This window comes from Pseudonaja textilis, chromosome 2 (assembly GCF_049901715.1).
Source record: "Pseudonaja textilis isolate UNSWEBS1 chromosome 2, rPseTex1.2, whole genome shotgun sequence".
In the NCBI taxonomy this organism is placed as follows: Eukaryota; Metazoa; Chordata; class Lepidosauria; order Squamata; family Elapidae; genus Pseudonaja; species Pseudonaja textilis.
In genome coordinates this window covers 237,315,783-237,334,133 of record NC_141991.1, presented here as the reverse complement: position 1 = coordinate 237,334,133, position 18,351 = coordinate 237,315,783, and the positions used below count along the sequence as shown (strand labels likewise).

The following is an 18,351-nucleotide window of genomic DNA, read 5'->3' as shown; positions in this document are numbered from 1 at the left end:
TTAAATTTACTTATTTTTCAAATTCATATAGTCACCCATCCCACAACACAACAGATTCTGGGTAGCATACAATAAAGCTGAAAACAATCATTCACAAATAGCAACAAATATTATCATAGGATAGAATAGAATAGAATTCTTTTTGGCCAAGTGCGATTGGACACACAAGGAATTTGTTTTGGTGCAAATGCTCTCAGTGTACATAAAAAAAAGATACATTCATCAAGAGTCAAGAATCATAAGATGCAACACTTAATAATAGTCATAGGGTACAATAAGCGATCAAATCATACTAGGAAACAGTCAATATAAATCGTAAGGATACAAATGACAAAGTTACAGTCATACAGTCACAAGTGGGAGGGATGAGTGATAAGGAGTGATGAGAAGATTAATAGTAATAGTAGTGCAGACTTTGTAAATAACTGGACAGTATTGAGGGAATTATTTGTTTAGCAGAGTAATGACGTTCGAGGAAAAACTGTCCTTGTGTCTAGCTGTTCTGGTGTGCAGTGCTCTATAGCGTCATTTTGAGGGTAGGAGTTAAAACAGTTTATGTCCGGGATGTGAGGGGTCTATTATTTTCACAGCCCTTTTTTTGACTTGTGCAGTATAAAGGTCTTCAATGCAAGGCAGGTTGGTAGCAATTGTTTTTTCTGCAGTCCCCTTTAGAAACATTAAAAAAATGATAAAACACAGAATAAAAAAAAGAAATAATAAGCTATGTTAATAATAAAGGAGCTGATTCACTAGTTGGTGTCTCCAGGCCTTGTGGCTCAGCCAGGTCTTGAAGGACCGTTGGAAAGTCAAGGGTAAGATGCCAGGCTGCCTTAGGGAACAAGACTACTCCACAAGGCAGGCACCATAGCCAAGAAAATCCCCTAACCCTGGCTAGACCCATCAAATATAGCTTCCTAAATGTTGGAACACCCAGCATGCCCTTTTTGATGGATGTAATGGGACAGACTGATACAATTGGGGAGAGGCCGTTCCTCAAATAAGGTAGTTCCATTCCATTTAGGGATTTAGAGGATCAAAGCCAGCAGTTAATAAAAGTAAATAAATCAATGAAATCTACTGCCTCTCTGCCTAACCTAAATCAGCTCCCAGATTGATTTTCAGGTTGACCAAGAGCATTTGTGTGCATTAAAAAGGGGAAATAGATTTTTGACTATCTACCAAGGTTCACTTGAGAAACTTTATATTTCCAAGTAAATCTCATTGTTTTGATTTGTACCAAGCTGAATGCCTTCTCTGCCATCTTTCACAGTGACAGACAGAACCATAATGGGGGGAGAGGGGCAATCAAGTAATTTTTCTGTATCTATGTTTGATTTTGCAGACAGAGATTTGATTCATTATCAGTTGCAGCTGATAATTCTAAAAAAATAATAATAATTCAGAACCCCAAAGATCCGTGTTTTTTGTTGTCGCTGACATTGTTTTATACATCTCCAAATTTATCATTTTATCGGTTGGAATGCTGCCCAGAATGTTGCTTCTTTTCTGAATTTTGCACACAGACAGACAGACACACACACAAATAGTAATTGTGGTGTGCCATCCCCCATTTGTTTAGCTTGTGCCAATCTTTCTCCAATTTCGGATAAGCCAAATTTATCTCATTACAAATTCCCATGGTTATATTGTTAGTTTCCTAAACGAATACCACCTCTGATGAATCTCAGAGCTCAGGTTACTTTGAAGCTTCCTGAGCTAGAATTAAAAAGTTCAGTGCTGCCAGAACATGAGAAGGAAAAACTTCCTCTTGTCTTATTCAGCAGAATTTAGCTCATGCCCTTAAACAAGGGGATTTATAGCCTTGTAACTTTATCCTCCTTTGTGCTAACAGCCTCTGCTGCAAATGCGGCATCTAATCCTTTGCTACTCTTTGGCTGTCTTGTAATTTGACAGCTAGAACAAATCCTTCCTTAGTCACACCTCAAAGACCACCAAAGAATTATTTACAAAAGTAAAGGGGGAAAGGAGTCTGTCCTTTGGACTCAGGTGAACTGACAGACTTATTCTTTTTTATTTATTTATAAAAATACTTTATTAAACAAATTTATACAAATATAGTAAAATCAAACTTTCTGCTTATCGCAACTTAAGCAAAACAGTGTTCGCTCAATCTGACATCTCTCAAATTGTCTAAAATATTTATTCACGGTTGTTACTTTACACATATAATACAAAGTTTCATTTAATTATATATTACAAATCTAATTACATGTAGTGTTACTAGTTTCCGTCATACCTTTTTATTTGACTTTATTTATTAATTTCATGTCTGTCTTCTAGCCAATTATACCAACAATTCCAAATTTCGTAATAATCTGATTCCTCCTTGTTCTTAAGTTCCAATGATAGCCTGTCCATTTCTGCGCATTCCAAAATGTTTTTTGATCATGAAGTCACATTTCCAATTTTGGGTGAAGACAAGCCTTGCTGCTGTTAATATGTGAAGTATAATATATAATAATTTTTACTAATATTTTGTTTTAGAATTCCCAATAGAAATATTTCTGACTTCCATTCAATTTTAACTTTAGTGATTTCTTCAAGCCAATTACTAATTTTCCTCCAATACTTTTTTTGCTTTTGGGCAGGACTGCCACATATGGTAGTAGGCACCCTGCTCATATTCACATTTCCAACAGCTTGCTGAGTTATTAGGAAACATTTTTGAGAGTCTCGCTGGCGGTAGGTGCCAGCGATAAAACATTTTGTATAAATTCTCCTTGTAAGTTGCAGATAGAGTTAATTTATAATGTATTTTCCATAGGTTTTCCCAATCTTCCAAATTTATGCTATGTTCAAATTTATGCTATAGCCAAAGTTTTTGGCTCAGATTATCCTTGTTTCTTTTACAGTTTCTTCCTCCAGTTTATATCTTAACAAATAATTGTACATTTTAGTAATCATTTTTCTATCTGGTTCCTGTAAGATTTTATCCAATTCCTATTGATCCGAATTTATTTCACATTGCTCTACATCTTCTTTTTTCAACTGGAGACCTTGTTAAGTGAGTTCAAGTTTTCTAACAACTAAACTGCAATGCGGGTGTGCTCCAGTAGATGACAGTATATTTCTTGTTACTGTAATTATTTGTTCAGCTCAGGAGGCTTAAATGGCTGTTTTCTCTTCCCCATTCTTTTCAATGGGACCATCAGAATGAATGCCCCCAACTATATATTACAGGTCTACTGGCGATATACTGTAATTTCTAAACATATATTCTCAGAAATGTTATGCACAAGGAATATTCCTGTAATGCAGAGATGGGCAAAGGTTCATGGACACCAGCTGTTCTTTCAGGTAATGGGCTGTGTTTCTCAACCCCAGCTTTAAGATGTATGGATTTCAACTCCCAGAATTTCCCCAGCCAGCCATGGGAGTTGAAGTCCACACATCTTAAAGTTGCCGAGGTTGAAAAACATTGCTCTAGATGTTTGCTAGTTTCTTAAGCTTTAATGTTTCCCTGGTTTTTAAATGCACTTCTAATTTTGTCAAGGATAAGTGGCAAAGATGTAGAACAGCCTGCAAGATCACATTTATGTGTAATCATAACTCTGAGCCTACCTAGACTTTTCTATACCCCAGAATCATGTAGAATCAGATTTTTTAAATCAAATAAAATGAAATGAATGGGTAATTGTTGCTTGGTGCTCTATTTAGAGGCAAATCTTCCTATCCAGAAAAGAGGAGGAAAGAGAAGGAGAGAGGGAGAGGAGAGAGAGAGAGAAATGAGAATATAAATGTGCTGCATGGATGTAATTCCAAGACAGTATAAGGAGTTGCAAAAAGAAACTCCTAGTTTCCTTTCTGAGTAAATGCTTGGCCATACTTATTTTGGATAGAGAAAATGACATGTCTTGACTAATGGCAGTGCAAAACCCATTATCCATGTGAAACCAAAGCCAGATTTTCAGATGAATTAATCACAATGGAAGCTTTTTATCCAACAAATGATTTTGAAGAGTGTTAGCCAGAGCCCATTGACTTAGAGAAAGAATATTCAGGAAATCTTGACTGGTCTTCTGGTGTGGCATCGTTTACAGGTAATGCAGAGCCACCATTCAAATCTGATCATACCAATTGCAGCAGCAGATCAGGGGTTTGCTTCCTTACCAATGACATCTGTGCATGCGTACAAAGCCACAACTTGCAGTAACGTTCAGGAGAAGTGTAATATTTATCTGAGCTGGACTGCCTTTTTCCCCTTGAAAAATTCTGGGTTAGAATGATACAGTCCGTAAATGTGTGAGCCAATCTTCATTAAGTGTTGCATGCATAAAGCTTCAATAGAATATAGAAGGGGTTTTTTTTACTTCTGAAAAATAAAATCTATATGTTTTTCTGCTTTATGCTGTTCCATTGAAGAATGTGGAAATTACTGCTTGAACAGTAAGTAAAATCTCTACGAAATAACTGTGCATAGATGTTCACTTTTAGCTACGATGGCTCCAAAATGATGAAAGCTCAACATTGATGCCACAATGCTTTGCCACGTTGTATTTTTGTTTTGTTGTGATGCTGTTTGCATCACAAGGCACTTTTCATCACCTAGCTTCCCTTGTACCCTGGGGCATGCCTATGATGATATGTTTGATTGTGTTTCTATGTGACTCTTTTGCAAACTTTGCCATATGATTCAAACCTCTTTTTATACCATCTGTGGATAGTATGATTCATAATCATAACCTGGGTTACAGGTGTATTGCCCAGTACATTATTATTATGAGTTGGCTTATTATATCCAGATACTTGTTCTCTTATTTATGATCAGTAAAAATGTTCTGCACATTCACATAGACAAATAACTTAAAAAACAGGGTAAGGGGTAGTGCCATTTGTAAATTGGCTTGCACAACTGATTTAAAACACTAGAAACAAAAATTAAAAAAACACATTTATAAATCAGGAAATGACTAGATTGGGATTACAGCATTTGGCGCCACCCCAAGTTTCGCACTTAAGTCCTCATATGCTATAATCCAAGGGCTTTCAAACTTGGCAAGTTTAAGACTTGTGGATTTCAACTCCCAGAATTCCTGAGCTAACATAACTGGAGGAGGAATTCTGGGAATTGAAGTCCACAAGTCTTAAAGCTGTCAAGTTTGAAAACCCTTGCTGTAATCAGTATGGTTCAAAGGTTTGAAGAACTCTTTTCCAGAATATTTGGAGAGGTCCAGAATATTTTAGAGAGGGTCAAATGCACAAGATTAAATGGCCAAACCCTGGTGTGATTATGTGAACTGTTAGTATTGGTAAACATAGTGTAGAATCTTATGGAAATAAGGAATCAAGGTTGCACTGAGAACTTGAATTACTGCAGTGAAAGTCCCAAAAGTGCTTTTTCAGGAGGCAACTGGACTTTCTTGTTTTTTTGTTTGAATATATTTTGCTTCTCATCCAAGAAGCTTCTTCAGCTCTGACTGGATGCTGGCCATATGCATTCTTTTAGAGGGTCGTTGAGGCCACTTGATGGTTTATTTGTGTCCTCAGGGTCACCTGAGTAGTGCAGATGGGTGTGGAGCCTTCTTGGCTGCAGGATGTTTTCTGTCCTGTGTCCCTTCATTGTTGAAGACAGGCGCAGGCTGTTGGGGAATGAGTCTGTGTTGTCTGCATCTCAAACTGAAGTGCAAGTGGTTCCTGCAGTATGCAATTTTTCTGGAAATTCGTTCATACTTCCACACCATTTGAAGAGCGTTCATCCCAAAGTACATCACTAAATGGATATGGAGATTGTCAGTCATCCAAGGTCATTGCAATGAAAGATTTTGAAATCATCTAGTTTCCACTTTTCAAGTGTCATTTAGATCCTCTAAACTCTTATGTTTATTCTTGCAAAAGTATTCAGAATCCAAATTTTGGGATCGTATGGATTCCCTGGAAGTAAAGAGGAAGAGAATGCTGCCAGGGGCATGGATATGAAAAATTTAATTTAATTAATCTTGATATTGAGCTGAGTCCAGCAAATCCTGGGCAATTCCCAGCTCAGCATCAGAAAGTTTCCATCTCTTTTAAAACAAACATAAACAAAACATAAAAACATCAGGCCATCTTCCATATATGTACATACAGTGTGCCGGTTGGTTCACAAATTGTTTTGTGCTTCTATTTTGTAGTCTTCAATTACAATTACATTGTATATGATCTCATATTTTCAATCCAATATTAAATACATTGGTATCATTATTAATCAATCTTTTGACTATACTTTTATTCGTTCATACTTTAGGAAATAATCATATTTTACTTAATTTGTTTTGTGACAATTCATATTATCATCCCAAATCTATCCTAAAATCATTTTGTAGAATACATCTTTATATATTTAGTATTTTCTAAAAGTCTACATATTTCATTACTATACTTTATTGTCTAACCATTGATAGAATAGATCCCAAACTTTATAAAATTATCATCCTGTTCTCTAATTTCAAATGTCAATCTGCTCATTTCAGCACATTCCAATATTTTCTTAATGATTTCCTCCTATGATGGTGTTTTCTCATTTTTCCAGTTTTTAGCAAATACAATCCTAGCCGCTGTTAATACATTTACAATCAGGTATTTCAATTCTTTACTATATATTTCAGGTAAAATTCCCAATAAAAATATCTCTGGTTTCAAATCTATATCTATATTCAAATCTATTTTTTGTCATTTTTTCCAACCACGTGTGGATTTTAGTCCAGTATTTTTTAGCATTCACACAAGCCCACCACATATGGTAATATGAACCAGGTGTCTGATGACATTTTCAACGTTTTTCGAATTTATTCTTGAACATTCTTGCTATTCTTGTCGGGGGAAAATGCCACCTGTAAAACATCTTATACAAATTTTCTTTATAAGCTGTTGACATTGTCATTTTATAATTTTGAGACTACAATTGTTGCCATTTCTCTAGATCAATCCCATATCCAAAATTCTTCCCCCAAGCAATCATAGTTTCCTCAACTTGTTCTTCTAGTTTAATTTCTAATAAATATCCATACAATTTTTTAATCACCTTTTCATCAGTACCTGTCAAAATCTTATCTAAATCAGTCAGTTTATCATAGAAACCTTCTGTTTTATCATACCTTGAATGTATTTGCGCATATGAAAACCAATTCATCTTTATACCTTGTTCCTCTAGTTTTTGTATAGATTTAAGTTCACCCTTGTCATTCAATATTTCACCATATCTAACTGTTTGTTCCTTTTTGTATATTATAAGATAAGAAAGTGCTTCAATAGTCAATAGCCAGACTGGAATTTTCAAATAACATTGTCTCTTAATCTTCTCCCAGTTAAACCACAGAGACTCCCATATATAATGTCTTCTAAAGTACTCCTGTGTTTTAGTTCCTTTATACCATAAAAAAGCATGCCACCCCAACAACAGATCATGTCCTTCTAATTTCAACAATCTAGTATTTCTTAATGTTATCCATTCCTTAACCCACATCAAATTTGTAGCTTGGTAGTACAGCTCCCAATTAGGCAAACCAAATCCTCCTCTTATTCTAGCATCTTGCAAAAGTTTTAGCTTTATTCTTGCTTTCTTACCTTGCCATATATATTTCAACACAATTTTATTTAAATCTTCAAATAGTCTTTTCCAAGCCTAATTGGAATTGTTTAAAACAAATATAAAATTCTGGGTAATATATTCATCTTGATTGTTGATTTTCTCCCTATTAATGACAGTTGTAAATTTTCCCATTTCGCCAAATCTAGCGCTATCTGCTGTTTAAGTTTGATATAATTATTCTCTTTTAGTGTAATGCATCTTGCTGTCCAATGTATCCCTAAGTACTTGATCTTATTCGTGACCTGAATTTTCAATAGGTCTGCCAGTTCTTCCTTTTGTCTTGATAGCATATTCTTTATCAAGAACTTTGTCTTATCTTTATTTATTTTCAAACCAGCCACCTTTCCATATGTCTCTATCTTTTCTATCAATTTTGATGATGTTTCTAATGGGTCTTCTAAGATAAAAACCAGATCATCCACAAAGGCTTGCAGCTTAAATTCTTCCTTTTTGATTTTCATCCCTTTTATAATCTTTTCATCTCTAATATTTCTATTTAGCACTTCCAAAGTTAACACAAACAACAGAGGTGATAGTGGGCACCCTTGTCTTGTTCCTTTTCTTATATCAATAGAGTCTGTCAGTTCTCCCTCTATCATAACCTTTGCCATTTGCTTATGATATATAGCTTCTATTGCTTGAATAAATTTTCTAGCAAAGCCCATCGGAATAAAAAGCTTTTAAAAAAAGGAAAAATTTTTCAGGTTCTTCAACACCTTAATCCAATTAAGAGGTCTCAAATATAAAAGGCTGCTTAAGAGAAAAAGAAAAAAAAAGCCAGGAAGATAAAAAGAAAGAAAAAACCAATATTGGAGGTAGATGGAAAAACAAAAGTACCAGAAAGGCAGAAAGAGAAAAAGACAAAAAAGGCTACTTGCTTAAAAAGAAAAAGGAAGGGAATCATTAATGCTAAAACTTTTCTTTTAAAATAAAAAGCAAATGTAAAAATTTAACTTCCAAAGACAAGCAAAAAAAAAAAAAAAAAGCAAAGACAAGTTCCAAAGAACTAAAAGTCCAAATAGCTATTGCAAAACGTAAACTGTTGAGGAGGGGTAGCACAGCTTAGGAAAAATCAAGAGAACACACTGCACTTTGTTTAGTTATCCAAGGCTCTTCTTATAACTCTTTTCTTTTCCTATAAATTTCAACACCAGACTCCAGCTGTTGATACAAACCCAGAAGAGCACCTGCAGTAATACTCTCCCATGCTCTTCCCTCTATCTTATCAAATAGCAATGTCCTTGAAAAAAAGTCTCAGTTCTTTCTTTCTCAGCTTTGTCTGGTCACAAGGGAAATAGAATATTTCCAAGCCTCTAGTTAGTAGTGTTACAAAGTTTCTTTGCTTTCACTTTCCTCTTCCTTTTCCAAGCAAAATATAATAAGAATTAATAAAAAAGAAAGAAAAAGATATTTTAAAAAAGAAATAACTAAAAGGGAGTCTCTAGCCTAAAATGTTACAAAATCAAAAAGGAGAAAAAAAAATAGATGGAAAAGAAAAAAACAGCCCAGTTCCAAAATATAAGATCTTGTATAGAAAATCCAGCAATGAGGAAAAAAAATATTACTTTGACTTCCTGTTTAAAATCACTGCTTAATCACTTCTGTCAAAAACTTTTGCAGATTCTTTCTTTTCCTTAGGGTGTCCTTTCAGATCTTAGAATAAAGAAAAAGTTCTCACCAAACCGGCACACTCTCTCTTTCTATTCTCTTTCGTTTCGGAGCTGTCCCAACTTCAGCAGCTTTAATGGCTGCCTCTTTGCCGCTGGCAAAAAGAGCTTCTCCTGGATCTACCAGGGACTTTGCAGTATCCCTGGGATCGACAGGATGCACTCTTCACTTTCACCATCTCTTCGGGACGGTTTAGATCCGATAGGACTGTCCAGGAGCAAAGATATTGGCAGCGATCTCAGACCTCCAAGATCGCATGCCACATCGTCGCGATGCCATATATGTACATATATGGAAGATGGCCTGATGTTTTTATGTTTTGTTTGTTTATGTTTGTTTTAAAAACCAATACATTTTTTTAAAAAAGTTTCCACCTCTTTCAAGTAATTGTTTAAGAGGCGGGGGGGGGGGCTTGTTTCATTTTTGCCCTTACTGTGTACTTTCCATCCTGGCTTGGTTCTGCCAGCTAAAGATCACCCACCTCAATCCTGAAATTAATATTGGAGGATCAACTGCACGTGATTGAGATGATCCCGTAATCACTGGTGCTATCTTGAAATGTTCTACACAATGTTTGAATAAGTGCTGTAAGCAATGTCGCTCCTTGGTAAAACTGCAACTGTACTGTGCCCAGAAGTTTGATAGACAGATGTTGAAAAGCTTCAGTATGAAGAACACTATTGGGATGTATATATTTGGGGAAGGCTGGGGAAAGAAAAATCAGGCTTGGCTTTGCCCTGGCCTCGGAAGAAGTGAACCACTTCTACATAGGCTTTTATCTGAAATAGGCAAACGGGAGAACTGAAATAGATGAACGAGAGAACTGAACATTTAAGTCATGGGTGTCACGTTGCTGTCAGATGATGTTTCATGATGTTTTTCCCCATTTGCGGAGCTGAGGTGGGCCTGGCCTGTGTGTGATGCATCCGGCCCGTGGGCCACCAGTTTGACACCCCTGGATTTTAAGTGAATGAAATGTTATTTTCTGTAGAATATTACAGAAGAATTTTTTTATAAAAAATAAAATAGAGGATGAGATCTGGCATTACAGGAGCAACATACATGGCATCAGAATTACTCTTGCCTCCTTCTCCAAGGAGCTTCCACTTCTACTTTTCTTAGACACAGTAGTCCATAACATGATGTTGTATTTGGGGTAACAACACAACAATACAACAATCAAAAATAAATCTGAAGCATATGCAGATCCTCCTACCTCTTCTATTATATCCTTCCTTCAGCTGAAATTCAGACAATTTTGTGTTTATTTACACAAGTGATAATGTCTTGTTTTCCATCTAATGGTGTGATGGACAGCACAGAAATGAGGATTCTACTTAATTCATATTTTATCACTTATTGTTACTGAAATAAGAGAAGGACCATAAGATCATTCTCATTTGACCTGTAGGATTAAGAAGTTTATCCTGTTACTGTGAAGGTGGAACTTTGAATCACAGCTAATCAAAAATTATTGACTCTGAATCTTCTGAAAAATACATGTTTTTAATGTTTCCTTATGTTTGTTGATACAAATCACTGAATATATAAAACTTGAATTTTGATATCATTTCCCTTAACATTTTAGCTGTGATGGAAGCCATCGAAATTCCACAATTCATTGGTCGCAGCTATCTTACATATGACAATCCAAACATTCTTAAAAGGTAAATTCATGCAATCAACACCTGAGTTTTGCTTGTAGTTCTGACATCCAGAAATCCCTTTTGGATTTGTGAATGGTTGTGGTTTTATGCAGGGACATGGCAAATATTAAAAGCCTAAGAACTCTCTTTCCAGATTTAGATTAAAATCCATTTTGTTGTATTTTAAAACAGCCAACAGATACCATATAGTGTTATGCAATATCTTCTGTGTGTTTTTACTCAACTGCCATAGGCCATGCTAGCAAGAAAAGATGGGTGTTGAAGTCCAAATTGTGTAAAAAAACAACCAAGATCTTATCCAGGGGTGGGTTTCTACCGGTTCTGTCCATCTCTGTAGAACCAGTAGCTCTGAAGAGCAGCAGACATAGAACTGGTTCTATATCTGCTGATGTTTTTGTCCAGCCACCCACCCAGGCTCTTACCTGATCTTTGTTTCCTGATTTTTCAATATCTGCCAAATAAGGCACAGCTTCAGTTAAAAAAGCAGGAAAAGAGGGCTGTTTCAAAGGCTGCTTCTCTGCAAACGGCATGCTGATGACGATTTATAGGTGACGATTTATAGGTGCATGGCTTGCATCGTGCAGGGAAGCTCGTAAATCCTGAACCATTAGTTAACCCTGTCTTATCCCACCCCTGATCTTATCCCCGCTAAGTAGGAAAATATGGAAGAAAGGGAGACATAGAAAACTTCAGTGAGAGCCAAAATCTAACTTAGATTTCTTTAAACTGATGCCTTATAGTTGTGCTCTTAACTGTCTATGACAGAACTATTTTTGATATGGATATGAACCACATCACAAAGGGTTTACTCACATGTAAACAAAACCCAGTGCTTTTTTTCAAACCAGCTGTATTTTTTTTTAATGTTATCTGACACTTTACAAATCAACTAGTTATTTGTTATTTCCCAAAGCCACTTTGAGGTAATACTTATCAGATCTTTAGGAGAAGTGTCTTATCAAATTCATGTTGTTACCAGAGGGGGGAAGTTACTGCAATCAAGATTATGTTATTTCCCCCACGCCACTGAAATCTTATTTCATACACCATGCAGAGTGTCAGGATCAAGAACAAATGTGTTTATGAGGTTTAAGACTACATTGATGGATGGTCTATTGCTATGGAGAGGTGATAGCCCAATGCGATCCAACAGTGACTTTATCTCCCTTGGTCTTCAGGATGGTTTTTTGGTCTTCAGGTAAGCAATCCTTTCGCTTGGAACAGGCACAGCTGTGACATTTGCATAATTCCTACCTTGAGTTGTGAATGAATGCATTTTTCCCTGTGTAATTGATTTTTCCCATTTCTTGAAATGAATTGCAAAACTCCTGAATTTCTTAATGCTCTTTTTTTTAAAAAAGTGTTAGTTTCACAGAATCAGCAGACAGGATCCAGCATTCAGTAGAAAAATTTGGGGATGGTGGCTCATTTCTCAGTCTGATGAAAGAGGAAGTACCAGTTATAATAAGTCCTAGATATCTGTTCCTAGTCCCTTCCTGAAAGGTATAATCCTTCAGAGAGGAAAATAATAAGTGCATCGATGCATTCAGAAGCTCTGGGTAATAGGTATAAAGATACAAATGTAAAACAAAAAAAAATCCTGTTCATACAAATCCCATATAGCAGAAAATATGAAACAGACAAAAAAGATCCAGAATGTATAGTTGTTAATGAAGCAGATGAAGATGAGATACCCCTGGTTAATTTTATATGTTATTTATTTCATTTCATGTCTCAGTCATGCACCAAAATATTATCATAAGTTAATACGAAAGCCTAATTGTAGAGCAATATTTCTCAACATTGATTTTTTTAAGTTGTGTGGATTTTAACTCACAGAATTGCCCAGCCAGCTGACTGGGGAATTCTGGGAGTTGAAGTCCACACAATTTAAAGCAGACAAGATTGAGTAAAACTATCGTAGAGTGAATCATATCATTTATTAGTTTGAAAATCTCATGTTGTTTCCTATCCAAGTGTAATCTCTTTGGTGATTCTTCTGCCTTGGCTCAAGCTGTACAACTAGTTCAAACAGATATTTAGAAGTCAAGACCATAGTATTACAATATGTTGTCTCCCTCACACAGGGTGTCAAACTTGCAACCTGTGCTGGCCATGCTCCCACCCTTATTTTAGTGAAGGGGAAAAATAGCTGCGATATGTGATGACAATGTGTCATCATGAATTTGACATCCCTGCCCTAACAGAACTCCCAAAATCCATCTTGATTTTGGGAGTTCTGTTGTATAGTTAATATTGCTGCCAAAGGAACGATTACTAAGTAAAAGTGTTTCAGTCATGAAAAGGAAGGAGGCATCAATGGGTTACAGATCTTTTCCTGCTAGAACTTTTCTACACAATCCTACGAATATGTGTTAGGAAATGCCATGGGATTTGTGTAATAGTGCAGCCTTAATCTCAAAAGAATGCTTATCCTGGATCCATGTCAGTTATAATTCATATTTTGTCATTTTTCTTTCTTTCCTTTCTTATTTATTTCACTGCTTTTGTTTTTATAATTGTTATAGTTTTACCATTCTTAGTGCTTTTAATAGCCTTGTAATCTCCCTGAAGATTCACAGTTATCCGAACAGAATGAAGAAAAATAAGTAATTGTTGTTTAGTGAAATGGACTGAACTTAGACATGATTGTGTGTTCTCTTTTCCTTTGTTTTCAGTTACAATTTGGGCAGTGGCATTGCTTATATAACAGTGAATGGCTCTTTCAGTGATGGCAGGTGGCATAAAGTTAAGGCAGTTCGGTAAGTTGTGATTCTTGTTTCTTGAATAGTTCTATCCTTCATTAAGCATCAACGTGTAAACCCACTTACGATATTCTTTTTTTTTTTAATAAAAAAAATAAAAATGCAAGCCCTATTTCCAGCATGGTAACCACCATATTTTACATGGTGGTCTGAAACGAGACATCTAAAATTTTCATACAGATGTCATGATATTATGTCTCAATGAGGCAGCTTTGCTTTGCTTCATCATAACATTGGGAATCTGATTTCTCCAGTGTGTGATTGCCAGCATCAGCAGAAGGCACCTGAACCATGTACAACCACTTCTACACATTTAAAATAAGATACATTATGATAGCTTTTGAATGTGGGAACATACCTTTTTATCAATTTAAGGGATGGACAATCTGGGAAGATCACAGTTGATGATTATGGTGCCAGAACTGGCAAATCACCAGGAATGATGAGACAGTTGAATATCAATGGGGATTTATTTGTTGGTAAGTCCTGCTAAGTTCTTTTTTAAAATTTTATTTTGGGATTGTAGAGAAGTTTATTTAATACTGCATAATTGTTATATTTTAAAAAAAAATTTAAAAAAATATTTTAATTATATATTTAATATGACCTATATAATTTTTAATATTTTATAACCCTAACCATCATTGATAACCAAGAAAATAACTTTGGCATTGTAATGAAACAGTGCAATCTGAAGATTTTTTTTCTTCCTTGGCTTAACATCTAATCTGAAAAAGAAATCCCTGAAACGATTATCTTACTGTAGGGATATGTACTTTCCTTATTGTCAGATACATAGTACTTTTTAAAGCACCTGAATAAGTGTCCTGTGATATCATATTACTAGAATGGAAAAGCCAGTTTGGCTCCAGTTAAAGGTAGAGGGTAAGGGGAAAAACCATGCTATTTTTTAAAAAATATTATTTTCCAGAGAGCCCTATGTACCATTTTTTTCTGATGATACTCCCAGTTCCACAACAACAGCAACAACAAGTCTAAAAATTAAACCATTGACTTTGAAGTCCAAAAGTGGTGTCCTGGTTGCAGGTTATCCTCATGTTTATTGTGCTGCCTTGATGGTTGGGACAAGAATGGAAACCATATTCAGCGTTCAGTACAGCTGTGAATATGGGATGGAATCCAAGAGCCACTCCCCACAATCCCTTTTCTGTTTTCCATATTTTCCCTAGAGCATTGCAGTTTTTCTGGAAAAAGATTTGGATAGATGTTGGCGCTGAAAGAGAGTCAATTAGGTGGAGTAGTTAAAGGCACTGAACTAAAGTAGAAGAGAGAGGGAGTTCGTCCTACCTTATGCAGAGAACTAACGGATGTCTTTAGGCCAATTAATCTCTCCCAGCCCTAGGAAGAAGCCAGAAAGGACAAACCGTTTCCAAAATCAGATCCAAGTTTCACTCTGAGTTGTATTTTTGCGACATTGTCTTTTTCCTTCTTTATGTGTGTGTGTTTTAAACAATTCCTGATAAAACCAAATATAGGGAAAACGCTGGTCTTGGAATTGACCGCCCTCAAGGACAAGATGTTCCCTGTAAATTTTATGATGATTTTTTAAAATAACATTTAAAGCAGAACACTCCTATATTGACTACCTTCTGTTAGAGGAAAGATTTATGATCTCCCCTTTAGTTTTTTTGTCCGCCTACTGAAAAATGGAAGTTTATCCAGAAGCAACTTCTGATCATTTTCAGCGTTTCCCATCTATCTGGGAGACACTGACAGGATGAAAAAGTGGGCAGAGACCTTTGCTATTCCCACTGATCTCCACCCTCACTTTTAAATGCCTATAGAAAGTGAGGGAAATTGGCAGGATTTCTAGGTCAAAAAAAGAGTCCCTTTCAAAGTTTCTCTGTGTAATGGAATGACTTGTGCTTCCTTTGGCTTTTGGCCTTATCATATTAAATGGAACCTGCTGCCATTTAATGAATCTGCTTTAGGGGCCTCTCTAAAGGCGCCAGAAGAAGCCTCGCAGAAATTTATCAAAAAAGTTGTCTTTTTCTCTCTTGCAGGGGGAATGAAAGAAATAGCGCTGCATACAAACAGGCAGTACATGAGAGGTCTGGTAGGTTGTATTTCACACTTCACCCTTTCTACAGATTTTCATATTTCACTAGTTGAAGATGCAGCTGATGGGAAGAACATTAACACTTGCGGGAGAAAGTAGCAGGCAGAAATCCATCACCACGCAGAAGATAACATTGTGTAGCAGCGACAGCAACATGACTGATCTTGCACAGTGAGGACTTCTCCCATGAAACACCTGGAAGAGTGAATCAGAAGTGAAGTGAAAGCAAAGCAAAAGGGGCCATTCGCCATTTCTCTTTTCCTTTGGATGTTGTGCTCTTTCAGTCATACCAAATGCTTTATATAGGGACCATCACAATTTTTGCTACTTTACCTACAGGACAATCTCACCAAACACTAGCACCATTGCAGACGGTTGGTGCTTTTTTTTCTGACATGCCCAGAGCATAAAATTTACAGCTCTGGCAGATCTATCAGGCATGTCTGGTTCATAGGTGAGTGGCATTTACCAGGGCCAGTTTACCACCTGACTTAAAAAAATGGCTCAGATGTGCAGGAGTTTGCACTATTTATTTTGTGTGTTTGATAGTTTTCTATATTGCCTTTCCTCAAGAGCTCAAGAAGGCACAGCACAGGCCTCCTTCTTCCAATTTTCCCTATTCTATCAGATAGATTGGGTTTAATAAAAGCAACAAGCCCAAGGCACCAGTGGATATCCAGCCGTGGCTTAGAGGCATGAGCATTTCTGGTCTTAGCCCAATATTTTCAACATTACACCGTACTGACCCTAGTTATGGAGCCCAGGGCTTCTGAGTGTGGGAGCAATTCCTGCCTCACCTTACTGTGCTTTAGCACAGAGCAGATTTTAAGGTCTCCATTTATGTTTCCCTCATCTGTGCTTTTTTTCACTCTTGCTCCTCAGTTCTTTAGAAATAGCATTGTGGATTGGCCCATCCATATTAGAGGGTAGAGCAATGGTAATTAAAGCTTAATGCTATCAACAACCATAATTGTATGGTAGCATGAACTAAAAGAGCTACTCCCCAAATATATGCCAGCTTCTTGGAGTGCGGTGCTAAAGCCAGAACCACCAGCTTAATTGTCACCTATAAAGGGGTGGCGGTGAAGTCCACCAGCAGAGCACGTGGAAGTTATGTTCAACAGCAAGACCACTGGGACTGAACATGAATGGAAAAATGTTCTTTGGGTCTATGTGTTCTATTGACCACAAGGAACCATGGGAAATTGATTTCTCCCTTATTATGTAGCCCAGGCCCACAAGTTAGATAGGGTTGTGCTCCGTAATAGGTGCTATTTGCCATTGCAACTTTCAGAAAATTTAGATGGGTTGGTTTTTAACAAAGGTTTTGAAAATATTAAAATTTGTTTGGATTTAGAATCCATTTTCAGAAAAGTTTTCATGGATTGGTTGATTTATTTTTGAAGAAAATTTTTCTCCTCCTCTTCCTTCTCCTCCTCCTCCTCCTCTCCTCCTTCCTTTTTCAGTCAAGATACTTGACTTGTTTAACAAAGTCAAACACATAGACTCATCCTTCCCACCTCCCCTGTGGCACTCGTATCACAGGCCCACCGAAAGGAAATGTGTTGCTTTTTTATATTGTTTTTACTTGCAAATGAGGAGCTTGCTGCTACTTCCTATTTGCATAAATAAAATTAATATTGCAACAAAAAAACCTGAACTTTCAGAGAGCACACATCCAGAATCTTTGCAATTTTAAATGCACCCTTAAATTTTAAGCAGGACAGATGGCACATCCACACAAAACCTTAATAGAACAGCCACAACAATGTTATGCTAGCAGTTTATATTTACTGCTGGCGTAACATGACAGCTTGTGCATGAAGCACAATAGTGCATGCACACTCACTGTTGCATTATCAGCTTGCAAAATAAAACACAGCTCTTCATATGTGCAACATTGCTTATCTACCCACACAAAAATCTCCATAGCCATTCTTAGAAAAATATATAGTATAGTATAGTGTAGTATAGTAGCTTACCAGGTAACCTGTCACACATACAACTTTTGGAAATCTTCTGTCTGGCCATGTGCTTCTTTGCTTTCTTCTGCTTACCTCTCATTTCCATAATCCTGCACTCCTGCTAAATTTATAACAGCAGGAGCTTCACTGGTCTCTGCTGCTTCTGTACTGGCTAGTCTGGAGGAAAATTTGAAAAATTGTGTGCTACAGGGAGCACACAGCCCTTTCAGAGGGCTCAAGACACTCAGATCAAAGCTGCTTAAAAAATAGAAAAATCTGTATCACTCTTTTAACAGATAACAGATAATCAGAGTTGGAAGGGACCTTGTAGGCCATCTAGTCCAACCCCCCACCCAAGCGGGAGACCCTACACCATTTCTGACAAATGGCAGTCCCAATCTCTTCTTGAAAGTCTCAAGTGATGGAGCTCCCACTCTGAACAACATTAATTCAACCTACCTTGAAACAAAATAATTAGAACAGGTCAGTTGGTTTCAAGGTTGATCACTTTTTAAAATCCTGATTAAAAAATCCCTTTTCCTGTATGTCTGCTGGTTAGGCAAATTGTAAGAAAAGCTTCTGTTTTGTTCAGACTCGGAACATTCTAAACACCCTTTTT

The 18,351-nt window shown here is 36.5% G+C and overlaps 1 protein-coding gene across 2 annotated transcripts in view; it reads left to right on the top strand.

Annotated features, from left to right (window-relative positions):
* Nucleotides 1-17,142, top strand: part of EGFLAM (EGF like, fibronectin type III and laminin G domains) — a 119,412-nt gene extending 102,270 nt beyond the window's left edge. The window contains exons 19-24 of one of the 2 annotated variants that reach the window (XM_087927371.1): nucleotides 4,384-4,407; nucleotides 10,845-10,923; nucleotides 11,978-12,121; nucleotides 13,602-13,685; nucleotides 14,064-14,167; nucleotides 15,713-17,142. In XM_087927371.1, coding sequence (XP_087783497.1) covers nucleotides 4,384-4,407; nucleotides 10,845-10,923; nucleotides 11,978-12,121; nucleotides 13,602-13,685; nucleotides 14,064-14,167; nucleotides 15,713-15,867 — 590 coding nt within the window. In that variant the 3' untranslated portion in view covers nucleotides 15,868-17,142. The remainder of the gene's footprint in view (nucleotides 1-4,383; nucleotides 4,408-10,844; nucleotides 10,924-11,977; nucleotides 12,122-13,601; nucleotides 13,686-14,063; nucleotides 14,168-15,712) is intronic. The other variant, XM_026715848.2, reaches the window with a different exon arrangement.
* Nucleotides 17,143-18,351: the final 1,209 nt, after the last annotated feature.